A 17028-nucleotide genomic window follows, 5' to 3' on the forward strand; every position below is an offset into this window, starting at 1 on the left:
TGCTTTCTTATCCGCGAAGTGCATCGGTCTGTATAACGCATCGATGTGAAAACCACGCAATTGGATAGAACACTTTATTCTTTTATAATAATCGTGATCGAATGTGTAATTATAGTTATACATATATAGTTCATATAGTTCAGCAATCACTCTTTAGACTACCAATAAGCTGGGAACTGTATAGCCATATATAGTTTTAACTCATTGAAATGAATATCAAATCAAACAATAGGATAGTTTGATCTTTGATCGTTAGATCATTGGCACTGCAATTTGTATAGTTACCCTGATAAAATATGTAGAAATGTATGAACTATCGTATACAAATTTGTTTTGCAACTGTTAAGCCATATATTCAGACAATCAATCTTAAGAGGTCTGATTTAAAATGGAACAGAAAAGATAAGATAATTCAATTGGGGTATGATTAGAAGACACTGGTTTCCAACAATAAATTTACTTCCAGTTTCCATTAAGTCAGGTTGCAATTTGTAGTTTTCCCTTAAACATTGGTGTTAACCCACTTAAGCCGGACTGCAAGCCCCACTGTGCGATGCGTTTAAACTGGATTATCCCAGAAGAGCGGCGATGGGAGGCTGGGCATCTGCTGGAGGTCTCTTAAATCCGCCGAGGTACCATTTAAGAGAGCCGCCCCCTTATCACCAGTACGAATAAGTCTCAATTAATGGTGGCTGTCACGCTGCGATCGTTTGGCATTATAGGCCGCCTTATAAGCACCTGACAAATGGATGCCACATGTGAATAGTTTGTGGCCCAACCTTCAGGCATTCGTTTTTTCGCTAGAAACTTTCCAACAATGTTGCGCCGAAAAAGTGTGGAATCCACCGGGAAATGCACATGCCTTGAATTCCTGCGACGTCAACAGCGGTCGAGCAATCCCCGCTTGATGCACACATATCTACATATAGTACATATATACTTTGGATCCACCGATTCTGGTTTATCACCAGTGAGTCGTCGGTTTAAATTCGGCGAATGCCGCCAGCTTTCGATCACTGACGTCGAGTGGTTTGTTCTTATTTCGATTCAGGGGAAACTTACCAACGGATATGCAATATGTATCTGCGAAATATCTGTTACCCATTCGGGGGGAAAAACTTTTCCGGGCATCGGATTTTGTGGGATTTAAAAGAAATCATTGCTGAATCATTTGAAAAAAGCACGATCAGTTCCATTTGGAAATCTCTAAGGGGAGGGGTATAACCACTAAACATTTAATGAATATAAATTACAAAGCGATGATTAAACGGTATCTGAGCAAGTTCTTGCTGACCATACATGCAATCAAAATGCGTTTAGAGCTTGATAGTAGTTCGTAGAATCTATCCCCAACGGAGTGCAAATGGAATAGCGGTCAACCAAAGTGAAATGAGACCGATACGAAATGCTAATGATAAGGAAAGTCTGGGTGGGTGAATCACCCGGTGATTCAGTGGGGCTCGGCGAGGATCCGCACCTGACCAGATCAGATCAAAGTCCCCCACAGTTCTTCCGATCTGGCCAATCTTTCACCCAAATAATGCGCAAAAAAATGAAGGCCGATGCGAACGTGCTGGCAAAAAATAGAATAAACGAGTTGTTTACTTGATTAAAGGTCATTTGATTAAGCTGGGCGCGTAAAGGCTAATCATGGCCAATCAGCGAACCGTACCCTGGCATTATCCCCGATCCACCGCAGCACCCTGCGATATATCCGCAGAAGCCCGATTCTTGAGAGCCACGGTGAGTGGGCAAGAAATCACGGCCAGTGCACGATGTCCGTCCGGCGGACACCCAAATTGGGTGACCAAAAGCGGAATTAATGGCGGTATTTGTATTCACCATAAGGAGGCGATCGGCCAAAAACGATCGGAGGAGGGATCTATGCACGTCCGGCCAGACAAATCGAAGCGGATCGAAATGGCTGGGAGTGCGACTGGGATTTGAACCGCAATTAGATAATGAGCAGTTTGTGGGCAGCCATCGATCGGCGATCGACGCGATCGGCCATGCCAGGAATCGAATATAGAAAGTACTCTCCATGTACATCTTATCGATTCGCGGAGATCCCCTTGTCATGTGCCGCACGTTCTGCGTTCTGCGTTCTGCGAGTTGGCGGCACCAAAAAAAAAAAATATTATAAATAATAATATTATTAATGAATGAATGAGTGAATCGAATCTTGAAGTCGAAACTCTGCAAATGGCAGTCAATCGATCAATCAGTCAGTCGAACAAATCCAGAGATCCATAACAAGTTGGAAACAATTTTCCGAGATCAAAGGTTGCTAATGAAGAATGTTACAGCAGAAGATATTTTATTTGTTTTTATATTCATTGAAGTTAAGGGTTAGCCGTAAATTAGGCAGTCTGTACTTTAGTAGTGACATGAGAAGGTTCTTATAATAAGATGTTCCTTTAAAAGTCTGTAATTTAAATTCCTTACGGTTGATCTATTGAATAACACCGATAATATACATTTTACAACGCTACCACTAAATCAATCATCAAATAGGTCGGTTATTTATGATATAATGACTTGTTAATGATATAATGATTAAGAGAACTATTCATAGAACTTTGACATTAACTACATTATAAATTATATTGGGCCACGTGGCACGGAATGCGGTAAACAATAACAAATGCCCGAATTCAATTGATTTTCATTATATTTCAACAGTAAATTTAATCGGTTTCCATGGTGGATAGCAATGTGGTGTAATTACGATTGGATTACGATGGATTAACTATTAAAATGTGTTTAAAGGTCTTATAAAAACAGTTAACAGTTTCGATAATCGTGAAGCTTCAAGACCGTGTCATTCGCTATTCCGCTTTGTGGAATACTCTTCGTTGAATATTTTTGGTTATCTTATTGTCATTCGATTAGTTTTTATAGTTTAGCGCGTTTGTTGTTTTCTTCGGACGGCAGGGGTACGTGGGCCAAGTCCGGTTCGTTATTCCCTAGTTGCCTCAAATGCGGACGTGCCGGCCGGCTTTCGCACATATGGGCCAATAACTGTGGCGGGTCGGGGGATCCAATAGATGACTGGGCGACACTTGGCGATGTTTTTCTTTCTGCACCTGACGCACAGCGAACACTTATGCCGAAAAGAGAGACAGGGAGAGCTGCTGAAAGACATCTGCGTCAGCGTCTGCTGTCCACTGTGGCATTGATCCAACAGAAGAAGAGAGGGCGACATGGCCAACACACCCACACCACACCACCCTCCTCCGCCCCCCAGAGCCGCCCCCTTTTCCACACCCACCCACGCGCCTCCACTCAATCATTTCCCGAAGTGCGGCGTAATCCCTAGGGGGAAAAAACAAAAACAGCGACCCACGTGAGCGGCCTAAGCAGATCCAGATATATGGGCTATGTCTACTGGGTGCGGGCACGCCCACCGCCCACCGCCCACCGCCTCCTTTCTGGAGTCACATGAGTCACCTAAATCACCTGGAAAATGAGGCGCAGATCGCTGACAGCTCAATTAGCGCTGGAAATAGGGAAAAATCAAAAAAATTAAATCAAAATAAATATTTCTACTTTGGGTTTTTATCATTAGTAATGTATAATGTATACAAAAAAGATTCTAAAACCTTTTGCACTAATCTTATAATGATTATTACAATATTCTAAAGAATAGTATTTGTTGACATACTTAAAACTCGGCACACCTGTACTATTTCTTGAATGCTAGTACTAAATTTTTGTTTTATCGGAGAGAGATGTACCCTGAAGTCCAGTAAAAAAGTAAGGTAAAAATGCGTATTCCTAATATTTCGTCATTGAAAGAGGAAAGAAGTGCACTTTGAGAGGTAAACAAACGTTTAAAAAATATAATTAGGTGTGCATCATACCGCAAACGGGTTATCAACATTTCAGCCGCAGCTGAAAATGCCCAATTTTGGTATTTCACCATTTGCTCGGCCATTTTAACGGTTTTCTGGCATGATAAGCGGCCAGAAAGTGGCGGAAAACTTCCAGAGAGTGGGAGAGGAAACTCCACTGCAGTTTGGCCACTGTTATCAGCAGCAGTTGCTTGTTGACGGCAATCGATTGCGATTCCGATTCTGCTTCTGATTTTGTTTACCAGCCCCATTGTTCACACAACGCCGTCGTGTGCAGCGATCGACATTTGTTTGCGTTTATTTGTTTTTTACGACCCACTGTTGCCGACCGCCCGTTACTTCTGCGACTCTCTTAAAGGCGAAGGCGCAAGAGAGCCTCTCTCTTTGGGGGGCTTATCATCAGGTTCAATGGCTCTTGAATGCCTTTCGCACCGATCTTCATCGCTCTCTCTATGATCTATATGCGCGTTTGGGCAGGTCAGTTAGGAGCAAGAAGCGAACAAGAAGCGGAAAAAGCAAAAAAAGCGGAATAAGACATAAAACAGAGCCATAAAATCAACGATCGATCGAGTGGGGAACTAATTAAAACCGATCAGCGATAATTAAACCGCATAAGTGTCCCCCATAATGGATCGATCGTCATCTGCGGCATGCGGCATGCCCCAGGAGAATTCTTCGCAATTAAGAGGTTGCGATCGAAGAATGCTCTTCGCAGTGATCTTTGGCTGGGCTTGGGTGGGCAGATTAACGCAATCAGCTGGTAGAATTCCAGAAGAATTCTTCAAGTTGTTAAGCGATATGAGTTATTAATAGTCTGTATGTAACGAGAAACTAAACTACTTATGCAGATTTAGGCCTTTAGAATAATATGTTTTAGATCTAAATCTAAATGGTTGCTAACTTTATGACTTAGTGCTACGATTAAGCCTATAACTGTGTATAATTTAAGGTATGGCCCGTATTACTTGATTAATGCATTTATAAGTATTTTATAACTTAAACTAAGTTCATAATTTAGAACAGTCTTTAGATAACACATTGATTTATAACAATATTGCACGCTTGAATTATCTTTCCCCATTTCGGTAAACGGAAACGTTGGGTGATCCTATCGATAAAATTCGTCAAGTGACCCAAGTTAACAGACCCGCAATTCATCTTTAACCGGATGAATTCATTCATGGCTTCAGGCCCAGGAAACCTTTTTGGCCATTGGTCAGTTGGATCTTGCCGAAGACGAAGCTGATCCGATCGCATTCAGAGATTGGCCAAAGTAGAGCAGAGCATTATCTCTGGCCGACGATCGTTCGCAAATTGCTCTGTTTCGGTTTTAATACTTATGTGTACTTTTTGTGGAATTCTTTCGCTTTCATTGATTTCAATTTGCAAATTGCGAGCGGTACAACGGAATTGTGCTTTGTTTCCCACAGCAAAGGAATAACGACCCCATCCCCATCCCCGTTCCGAGTTCCCGCGCTTCCATATTCCCATATTCCCATTCGACGGCAGTCCATCATGTATATGTAGCTGTCCGGCCGGCAGGCAGTTCATCATCATCTGGGGGCCGCTTATCTGCCGCATCTGTACACAGAGAGCAATTTTGGCCAATAAGACGCACGCTTCTAGACTAAATGAACTAGGAAATTAAGTTATTTCAGTGCATGGAGAGTAAGTGGAATATAGTCAGTCTGCGGTTCCTAATTGCTTGAAATGTTTTTAGTTCTTAATTAATTCCTACCTACTTAAGTTGCAAGTAACTGAAATAAAGTATTACACGTTTGATTGCTTGCCTGCTGGACAGCTGATCCATTGAGCTGATTTGATTGACATTTTAGTTAATGGGCACATGTTTTTTATAGTGTATCCATATCTGTGCCTGCGACTCTTCGTTCTCAGCGCCTCTGCGGATTTGCTTTTCATTTTTACTGCTTTTTTGTGACTCTCTGAGCTGCGCTTGGTGCTTGGTGCTTGGTGGTGGTGCTCAGTGGTTCAGTGGCTCGGTGGTGCGGTGATTCGGTGTTTCGGTGGCTCAGTGGCTTTGTGGCTCTGTGGAGACTGGCCTACGTGACTCGGGAATCCGCGGCAATGTCCGACGACCGACTGGCGACCGGCGACTGTTGCAAATCGAAACGATTCGCTGGATCCGCTGGATCCGCCAGCAAAACCTGCCCCGGATCACAATTTGTCCGCCGCCCGGGCAAACCTCTTGATTATGTTATTTATTTATTTAGCCATGCTCGTTAATGTTTAATGTTATTGCTGCGCGTCGCCTCGGTATGAAAAAATTAAGCGACGAACACCCATCGAAATAAAACCGCATTCGCATTCGCATTCGGGCCGATTTGAAAGTCCTTTGTGTGAAGTCGACTTTGTTGAACTCTGACTAAAATGCCATAACTTACCATACCCTGGTCAAAACTTACTGAAGCGAAGTACTTTTGGTTGTTTATCAAATGGTGACATGATATACTTAATTTAGTTTAATTGCTAAATCATTTGAATCTTAAGAAAATGTCTGAAATATGTTTGATTCTTGTATTTGAAAATGGCACAGAAAGTGCACAAGAATGTATACGTTTTCTCTGCGATGTTTAAACTTAGAACCCACATACCTTTCGCATAGGGTAGCAGAAAATTGAAAACTGCTGGCGTTTCATGTTGCGAGCTGCAATGCGACCACCTCCGATGTTGCAGTTGTGAGTGCTGCTACTGCCCCGATCCATGGGAGCCCACCTGTGGAGCAGGGCGGGATCGGGGGCCATAGCCTCAAGCTCAAGCTGGCTCGTCTAACGGCTGCGTCAGCAAAACACACGATATTTTTGCATGGCAACAAGTTAACGCTGTCGTGTGTGGCTGTTGCTACCACGAGTCTTACATTTTGGCCATGTGACCGCCGTCTTGGCTCTTCGATCTCGAGGGGGTGGGGAGCTGGGTGGGGAGCTGGGTGGGGAGCTGGGGTGGTCCCCAAAAACTGGTCGCAGCACTATCTAGCTGGCCCAAAGCTCATCCACGCCCACGCCACATGAGCACACGGAAAGAAAACTCTCGCAATTGAAGTAAAAGTTCTTTATTTCACAAGAACTATATATACATTTTTCTTGTCTTTCCGTTTTTGGGTTTTTGTGGTACATTGTTTCTCTCAAATTATACGAAAGGTTTCTGTGTCATAAAAAGGACGAGTTTCTTCGAAGCTCTTGGAAGTCGTCTTTTCTCCCAGTGTAGCCTCATTTAAATAAGAACAGAGAACCAGGTGGGAAAAGGGGGCGTGCTCTTGTTGTACTTGACGCAATGCAAAGCAGTTAACACTCTCGATCGGCGATAATATTTGCGCATTTTACTTGTTTGTTTGTTTGACTTTCAGTGCTGAGTGTAACAACATCTACTTGGCAACAGAGCTTGTTGTCTTATTGATCTCCATGCGAGTCTTTTGGCCAAGAAAATCGGAAGTTTCCGTTACTTTAGTGCACTTTTTATTTGCGCATCCACTTTACTTTATTGGGCACACGGACATTAACTCGGTGTACTATGTGGCCACCAGTTAGAACCCATGGATGCTTTAGTAAGAATAGGTGGAAAGTTTTCAGAGAAACTTTGCGTTTATGTTAGCTTGAACTGAATACGAATAAGAACGGGGTTTCTAAGTAAGTAATACTGTTCTTATCGGGTGTAAGCTACACTTTCCGGCTAGGGACTATTAATCATTGGTCGGTAAATATTTATTTAATTGCGTACATTATGTTTAATGAACGGCATTATTATTATGTGATTATTAAGAAATAGCGCGGCAGCAAGCCCATTTGTAATACTAAGATACCAGGAGCGAAAAGCGCTAAGTAGTAGTACTTAAAAGTCAAACGAGTATTCGCATTTATTGAACACACAAATATTGAACACCAGTAAATACCTGGTATATGGTATGCAAATAAATACATTTAATTGATCTGTAGCTGTCGCAATAACCATCAACATTATCGATCCACTTGCAGGTGTACCTGGCACTTTTCCAGCCGCTGCACGTGACGCGCCACCAGTTCAAGAAGGTGCTGAACTGCATGAAGGTGATACGGGCCCTGAAGTACCAGGAGGTCTACGCCCAGGAGAAGGTCACCAAGGTCGACAGCCTGTCGCTGGTGCTGAGCGGCAAGTGAGTGCTCAATGGATTGACTTCCGCGCTTGCGATGGCTAATACCGTTCGGATAATGCTCTTCTATCCACAGGTTGGTGGTGTCGCAGCATCAGCGCGCCCTGCACATTGTGTTTCCCCATCAGTTCCTAGACTCGCCGGAATGGTTTGGCGTCTCGACCGATGACTACTTTCAGGTGGGTGTGCTTTGTTACCAACTCGATGCTCTTATTTACCAATCTGTGTACCCTTGTTCCACGATATGCCCACAGGTCTCCATCATGGCCATGGAGGAGTCGCGGGTGCTGATCTGGCATCGCGACAAGCTCAAACTGTCAATTATGGCCGAGCCCTTCTTGCAGACCGTCTTCGATCACATTCTCGGCCGGGATGTGGTCAAGAAGCTGATGCAGGTCACCCAGGTGAGTTCGTTCATCAATATCTTTAATTACGAATAAGTATTTGCTAGGACTTTCATCATGTTACTCAATGAAGAAGCTATTATCTATATACAAGCTATTGTTTATAAACCAGACTGTGTAATCTGTATGCCCTTCGGATTCTAGGTGAGCGAGTCGATAGCCAGCAATGGCTTCCTGCCCTCTGGAGGATATGCTGAGGATGCGGAGGACAAGCCCATGCTGATACTCAAGAAGAGTGTGGATGTGGGACACGGACTGACGGCCCTGATCAACCGGCAGCTACAGGGTGAGTGAAGTCCCCTTGACCCTTGACCTTTGACCCGGTCGGCTATTCAGCCATCTTAACACTGTTAACCTAATCATGTACAGCGGCGGTTAACAAAATAGTAACAATGCCAGAAACTAGCCATTTAACCATTTTCCGCATCACCTAACAGGCTCAAATTAATAACCATATTTCAGCTGATGCAAAAATAATTAACAAAGCTTCGCAATCTAGTTCAGATTTTGACAAAACCTTGTAATTGAATCATGCTTAAACCAAATTATCTTTAAATGCAAACATAGCCCAATTTGAATAATCTATTGACATTGACATTAGCAGTCTTTAAAGTCATTATCACCAAATTAAACATTGAAGCATTTCATTTCCGTCTCATGTAAATATTAAATCTAAAAAACGTAAATAAGCTATTGAAATGCTATTGTTGTTGGGATTTTTCAAATGTACTCTCGGCATTATTTTAGTGACCGCTGCTGTGGTTAGCTCTTCCCCACGCTTTTGTTGACATTCTTGAAGTTGTGGGGCTCTTGATTCCTCCACTTCGACTCTGTGTGTCTCCCTTCCACCTGTCGCTATCTCTCTCTCTCTCTCGCCCTCTATCTGTTTGCACGCTTTCTGCATGGCGAAACAACCTTACCTCAGTTAAATGAAGCCCGTAACATAGTTTAACTTATAATTTTCATTTTCATTTTCGTTCGTATTATGTTTTCTGTGTATTTTTTGTGCATTTTTGATTTTTCGTTTCGTTTTCTTTTACCTTTTCTACGCCAAAACTCTAATTTTAGACGAGCATGTTCCTTTACTTGGTCGCACGTACAAACAACAACAACAACAACTACTACTGCAACAACAACTAGAACAACAACGCGTGCAAGAAGCAACACTCAGCGCCAACAACATCGAGCAAAGTGCAATCTGAATTTATGCAATCGCCCGCTGCTGCTCAACTTGCCACGAACAGAAATCAGAGCACCCATCCGTCCCTTTTCACCTTTGACCTGCACCAGAACAGCCAGATAAACAACACCACCCACACATGCAAACCACCATCAGTCATCAGTCACCAGTCAGTCATCAATCATGTGCAGCTACAACAACAGCAACAACAGCAACTTCACGATCATCAGAAAAGCAAAAAGAGCTGTCGAAGAAATCTGGAAGCTATCCATCAAAATCCGCATCCTGAGTCCCATATATAATCATCTCATATCTAGTATAGCAACTAGCACTAGCTAAACAAACATCTAACACATCTAATCGTTCTAATAGCCAACTTTGTATTACCCCACTACTGCAAACAATTAGCCAGAGACTTGAGGTTTTATGTAAACTAATCGTCTCGGCAAGCATAAACTTTTCGTCCCAGCGGAAATATACTAAAACATCGTGTTGTCAGTTGGAAGGCCATAAGAACTTACACAAGCTTCTAAAAATGTTAACAGCAATGAGCAGAGTTATTCATCAAACAGAGAAAAAAGAAACTAATATATTTGTATAGTAAGGGAACCAACTAAAATCTAGGAAACTGGCAACACTGCCTACAATGCTTTGTAATTTCACCTGACAACCCTATTTAGCAGTGTAGACATAAACATAACATGTAGACCCTCATTAAAAGCGAGAAAGATCTTTTTGCTCTAAAACTATTTAATTAAAACCGTGCTAATATACTTGTATCCCACGGTAAACACCAATTATTTCCAAAAGAAAACACAACAACAAGTAGGAAACTCACTAACATGGCAACACTGTTGAATTCAATAGGCTCCCTGAATCCTTCGCAAAAACTATCGTTAACTGTAGTCAAACCAGTTGTAAGAATTGTAATTTATTTTGACTGATCATGGCTGTATGTTGAGTTGTAGTCAGACAAGACACTTGATTGCACATGAATTAGTTTTAGTTTGAGTGGGTTTTGCGATTGAGCACGATCAGCAAGCCAACCAAGGTTTAAATTTGAAATTAATTGATTGTGGTTTTGAGTTTTGAATTGGATTTAGTATTCTTAAATATAGAACGCAATATACAAATATTTTATAGTAGTAATGGAATAGTAGTCATGAATTGAAGAACGTTTTAAGTACCACGTAGTCGATCTTCTAAAAAGACTTTACACTCGTGTAATAAAGGAAACCTTTCCAAGAACATATGATGAGCATTCACCAGCTTGATGCGATTGCAAGCATAATGACTGGTATGCGAACTGGTTTGATTACAGCTCTTCAGCTTCAATTACCGATTCCAGATCTCAAGATCGATCAGTCTAGTGACAGGTGATATGAGACAGGTGATAAATGAACTTTTCCGCTGGGCCAGGAGTTTTCCACGCTTTATTTGATTAAATTGATTTCTTACCGCTTGGCATTTACTGGAAATTTACTGTGCTGGCACATCCATCAAGTCTCTAAATCTTCCATTAACACATTATTATTTTTTGTATTTCTATATGCATACGTATTTTTCGTTGATTCGTTGATTGATTTGCATACAAATTGAGCTTGAAGAAAGCGTGAAAACTAATTAGAATTAATATCGAATAATATTTGATAATGTTAAGCAATACATAGCCTAAGTTGTTGTACATACGCTATATATATTTGCTGTACATAATCCCGAGTACCCGTAAATCCGAGAACCCCCTAATCCAATACTCCCCCAAGAAAGTGTAATAAACGTAATGGAATCAATGTGAATGTAAACAAGCCAAAAACCGAAAGCTAATAAAAAAAAACACATAATCAAGATGAAGTATTGCAGATTAATCCAATAGTCGAACCGCATTCGAGTTTCGTTTTAAAGGGCATAGGCACGCGCTCAGCCATTTAGCCATTTGACATCATTAATGGCATTTATATGTTTTTTATTTTAATTCGCATTATTTGGCCTGCCGCCACGAGGAAAACAAAACAATATTTGTTATTTAATTAAACAATTTGGCTGTTGTCGCGATCGCCGCGTGCTGATTGCGAACGATTCCGTTTGTATAGGGTATGGATTTGTGCGGGGCGTGCATTCATCGCTCCGATCGATCGGCTTTACAAACAACCAATAAATACGGAAACCAAAATTGCAGCATGCATGCCCATAAACTCACACACAAAGTGCAGCCGACGACAGTACGCACATGCCACGCCACGCCACGCCCCTCCACCCGGCCACGCCCCTGCCCGATCACTTGCGCCCATTCGCAATACCTGTTCAAAACTAAAGGCGTATAGAGTTGCAGCTCTTGGGAATATGCAACTGAGTTTGGATACCTTAGCTTTTTTGTTTACTACCGGGTAAATGTTTCGGTTCAAGAGGATTCTATTATAATTTTGCAAAGGAAAGGCTCTAATATATATTTTTGTAGGGCCTTATTGCTTTTGAAATATTATTCTGTATCAACTTAGCTTATTATCACCAGTGATTGACACGCGAAAGTAAGCTGGGAATCTAAAAATACTTGCAATTCGATTAGAGCGTCTAAAAATGGCATTCGATTCCAATTAGATGGCAGGTGTTACCTCTATTTTAGAAATAGTGTATATTCACTAGTGTAATATTTAATCACGTGATGGATGTATCGCAATCAAAGTTGTTTCTGTGTTACATTTATTCATGTGATCGATTTGCTCACCCTTTTAACCTAACCACGTTTTCTACTGATTTCCCACGATCAACAACAACAAGTTTATATCTATGTTTGATTTGTGATGAAATTTATGTATTTGATTTTCTATTTTTTCGGTGACTATAATTTTGTTGTATGTCTAACGTAAACGTTCCAAACCAAACTCCATCATAAACGTTAATCAACTACAACAAAACTACTACAACAACAACACCACCAATCAAAACCAACAACCACCACGAAACAGCCCTGCCTAGGATATCGAAGTATTACGATTGCGGTAAGTCGAACGTCCAGTAGGGAAATGGATCTTAAGTTTCGGTCACCGAAACCACAAGTGCCCTTGCAGATCGATATCCATTGAATTTGTTATCCGAATATTGCCTGATCTTAAAAGAAAATTCCATAATAGCGAGCAGGTTTCTCCAAGGATTGTAAATCACCGGTTAATGGGAAGCAGAAGCATTGTGAGCTGTTCATTATATATAAAGATCATATAGGTTGAAGTTTTTCAAACATTGTATTCTTTAACTGCTTTCCTTAAGAAATCAACGTTCCTTTTGCAAAGATTTATGTGTTAGCCTTTTAACAATTTAAACTTTAAAGCCCAATAGATTATTTTGAAACTGAGAGATTAATTGACAATGGTCCGATTGCACTTCTAACTGCATACAAAAAGCAAACCCCATTCCCTCTGCAAGGCTCTCAAAAGTAGACCCTAAATTCTGAAACAACAACTGCAGCCCACTGTGTATGTATGCTAGCCTGTGTGTGTCTCCGTCTCTTTCTCTGTGTATACAACTATCTCTCTCTCTCTCTCTCTCTCGCTGTCTCTCTCTCTCAGTTCAAATGTTCAGCGTTCAAGTTTATGTAGTGTGACCGTTCGTGTGCCTGCTTTTAGATTGTGCATGCAAAAGTTTTTAAATTGTTATTTCCATTGCCTTGGATAAGCAAAACGTATTTGTAAAGTGCTCCTTAATCGTGGGAAATTTAGTCTCCGCCTCCTTTGATCATCCTTTTATCATCCAATGACTTTGAAAATAAATGTAAATATGCTTTTCGTTTTCTCTCCATCTTTTTTCATCTACACCTTTTAGCTGGGGATCCGAACTCTTGGCGCCTTGGGAGGATCGATGAAACGGATCATGAAACGGCCGTTTGAGAGGGATCCAGATGGAATGTTTAGACTTGTGTTTTTGAGTATTATTAGATGTATATTTTAGGCAATACTGAGGAACGAATGCTGAGGAAATCCGACAGAAAGGATCTGAGGAACCTGAATGCCATGACTCGTTATACAGAATTATTTATACATATATATGTATACTATATGAAGGAGATATCAATTTGGGTATGGGTATTCTTCAATTATAGGCTCGGGCATTAATTCAGATTATCCTGTCCTTAAATTGGGTTTGTGACAGTGGAAAACTACTTTTATATGCTAATATTAAAGCCAAAATTGTTGTTAAGTATTTTATTTGGCATACACAAAAATTATATGTACTAGCTTTATTTTTTTGGAAATTAGTAGCCAAAATAAAAAAATCTTTTCTGATTTCGATTTTTTTAAGTCACTCGAGAAGAATACCCCTAAGAAAGAGAATGGAAATATATGTATACAACAATTATACATTAATTAAATCTAGTCTAGTTGCAAATTGTATTACGCTAAAACTACGGATTAGACGAATGACAAACAAAAACGAGAATTAGAAGGATAACAACTGTATGAAATGTTTAATTATTAAATGGAGAAAGATGTATTTTTTTATTACCCTACAGTTAAGAGATTATAACCGAAACAAGTCGGAGAAAGCCCAAAAGCGTTAAGTGTGAAAAATGCAGATTACAAAAAGACGATATGTACATGAATATACTGGTACATACATATGTACAGTTATGTATGGGTAGTTAACGAAAAAAATGTTTGTATCTACTCCCCGCTAGATGCAAAGTTAGAGAACATTCCATCGTTGATTAAACCTTCTAAAACCTATAGCAATCACTACAAATTTTACATACAGTTCCCGCCTAAATTGTCACCTCAACCATAAACTTCCTGTCAAAGGATTCGTAACCGAAGTGCTGGTTAGTCGAAAGAAGTGTTCATTTAGTTTACCCACAGGCCTTTGATAGTCCTTGTTGCTTTTGTATCTATGTGCCTGAATTCATGCATGTGCATCAATCAAAAAGTTAAATATAATAAAAGCCCAAAGGTTCATTTTGTTAAATCCTGAACATTAGCTAGGTATAATAATAACCCAACCAACCAGTATAAGGAATACATACAACTGAACGATCGCCTGCAAAAACCATACTTATATCCAAAATATTACACACTAGACCTGTCCGAGGAACATAAACGAACAAAAATTAACCCCCGCTCATGGAGGTTTCAGTACTCTATTCGCGACTTATTTAAACCATTTGTGTACATTGAAAGTAGAGCAGGACTTTGGTTTCACACCCACAGTATTTCCCCCTAAATTGACGCGCATTGTATTGTATCGATCCCAACGTTTGTCTCATGTAAGTTAATGATTAGAAACAACAGATCCCCAGATCGACATAGATCATACACAAAACTACAACCAATCCCCGAACTAAACCAAACCAAAACAAATAGTTCAATGTATTTCGTACCTTTGAGCATAATTAAAAATAAAGTAAAATGGAAATGAAATAAAAACAAGCATTGACTAGCACCATTATTGAACTTGTAGCGGACTTGATCCGGTGAATTCTTAATACCCGGAACCACAAATTGTGCAATATATTTGGAATATTTGGAATATACTTTAAAGATATTAAGGTAAGTTAATGGAATGTAATAAAATATTCCTAATAGTTGGAAAATACCGAAACAATACCGTACAAATGTACTTATAAAAAATATTAAAATCAGATCATGTATTTGAAAGTTATGAGCTTCTTAAATAATCGCCGCTAGGTGGAGCCTGCGTGTCTACATCTCCCTCACACATCCTTTGCCTGAATCTAATAGTCAAAACACTCGATAATAGCATTCTCTATTGTCTTAATGTTATATTTACATACAAGTGGGGCATCATTTCGAATTGAAATAAAGTTAGTTAAAGCCCTTTGTCCTGAAGCTGCCGACCATCAGGAGCACCAAGGTCTTCTCCACAACAAACGGACAGAATGCTCAACCGCACTTCAGGAATATTTAGTTTCAGACTTGGGTGCAAACAGATGGGGTAGAGGGGGGAGATGGGGGGACTGCAATTAATGCATGCAAGTGCCCGCAGATCCGGATCCAACTTCTGACCAACAGGACAATGTCCCAAGAGGACAATGTCCAGCTTTCCCATTCGCTTGCCGCGGGCCAGGCCAAAACTCTTGCAAAGTTGGCCAAACGACATTTTTAATATTTGATGCGGTTCTCCTTTCTGTCTGTGTTGTCAGCGGGTTGTTATAGTTACACACTGAGCAAAATGTAAATGCAAATGTCAAGTATTCCTACTGCTTAAAATTGCAACCACCTTAAAATTAGGAGAAACTAAGCGGCATTGACACTTAAAATAAACACACTTATAAAGAAAGTTTTCGAAAATCACCTTTGTATATATGATTGTTTTCAGTGATTTTCAGGGCTCATCACTTTACTTAAACATGTATTCAAATTGTGTGGTCCACCTTTAGAGCACTTCTAACTTTGTCCAGCCTTGCCAACCTCCGAATGGGGACTTGTGTGCGGGAAAAGTTGTTTTCCATGGATGTTTCATCTCACACTTATATTACCTATATCGCTCAGTCAAGCAGTCGCCAAGCAGTGCGCCAAGCAGTCAATTGCCAAGCGCGTTGAAAACTGTTGCATACTTAAGGGAGCCGAAGGATTAGCTACCCTGCAGTTGTGAGGATGGTAAACAACTTTTACTTATGTACTTTACTTATTCTCTGTCTTGCATTTATTTATTTTTCCAATGAACTAGCCAAATGGTAAACATACTAGGGTTTTTAAAAAAGGAACCAATGTGGATCAGTGATGGGTTACTTAAAGTACTTTCTTAAACAGCACGAATCAATTAGAAAATGATTATACACTTACAAGCATTATTATTTATATATCTTACTTCTTTATGTTTTATGCTTCCATTCGTTCTTAGTTAGCACTGTGCAGTCTACTGCATTTGGACAAAAGAAAAATACAAAAATACAAAGATTATGTTACAAAAAAATTGTACTTGCTTAAACACCTAATGTTTAAGATTTCAACAAAATAAAATAAGTATACGCATAAAAACACTTGTTTTACCTAAATTGGTGATTAATCGGAATGTACTTTATTTGGAGTTTTGGGGTTTTTTTTGGAGTTTGGTCATGAATTGAAGTAATGCTGAAAAATGCAGTAACTGCCAAAACAGCTTGGATACCACTTTTGCATCAAAACATTTTTTTAAACCAAAAGAAAAATGTTCAGAAATACTCTTCATTTTAAATAGTTTAAGTGGCTTATTTATTATTTGAACTAAATTAAAACTCTTTCCATTTATGCCAAAATGCACAAATGACTCAGTTCACATTACGAGTATTATTAAGTGCTGTTAAAAACATTATAAACATTAAATACAAAATTAAATAAATTTAACAATGCCCCGTTTTTCAAGGCAGCAAAGCTTTTACGCCAAAACAACTTTGTTTGCAAAATAAGTAAGTAATATTATTCTTTAAGTTTTTTAATTGCATCTATCTGTAAAAAGATTAAAAGC

The 17028-nt window shown here is 40.0% G+C and overlaps 1 protein-coding gene across 6 annotated transcripts in view; it reads left to right on the forward strand.

The window, feature by feature from the left end:
• LOC122625017 (blood vessel epicardial substance) overlaps positions 1–14941 on the forward strand; it is a 28082-nt gene extending 13141 nt beyond the window's left edge. For 4 of the 6 annotated variants that reach the window (XM_043804831.1, XM_043804832.1, XM_043804829.1 and 1 more), the window contains exons 3-7: positions 7841–7998; positions 8072–8174; positions 8250–8399; positions 8544–8685; positions 9468–11420. In XM_043804831.1, coding sequence (XP_043660766.1) covers positions 7841–7998; positions 8072–8174; positions 8250–8399; positions 8544–8685; positions 9468–9601 — 687 coding nt within the window. In that variant the 3' untranslated portion in view covers positions 9602–11420. Of the gene's footprint in view, positions 1–7840; positions 7999–8071; positions 8175–8249; positions 8400–8543; positions 8686–9467; positions 11421–12542; positions 12576–13392 lie in introns of those variants that run through there. The other 2 variants (XM_043804833.1, XM_043804834.1) reach the window with 2 other exon arrangements.
• The last annotated feature ends 2087 nt before the right edge of the window (positions 14942–17028 follow it).

Source organism: Drosophila teissieri, chromosome X (assembly GCF_016746235.2).
Source record: "Drosophila teissieri strain GT53w chromosome X, Prin_Dtei_1.1, whole genome shotgun sequence".
NCBI classification, from domain to species: domain Eukaryota; kingdom Metazoa; phylum Arthropoda; class Insecta; order Diptera; family Drosophilidae; genus Drosophila; species Drosophila teissieri.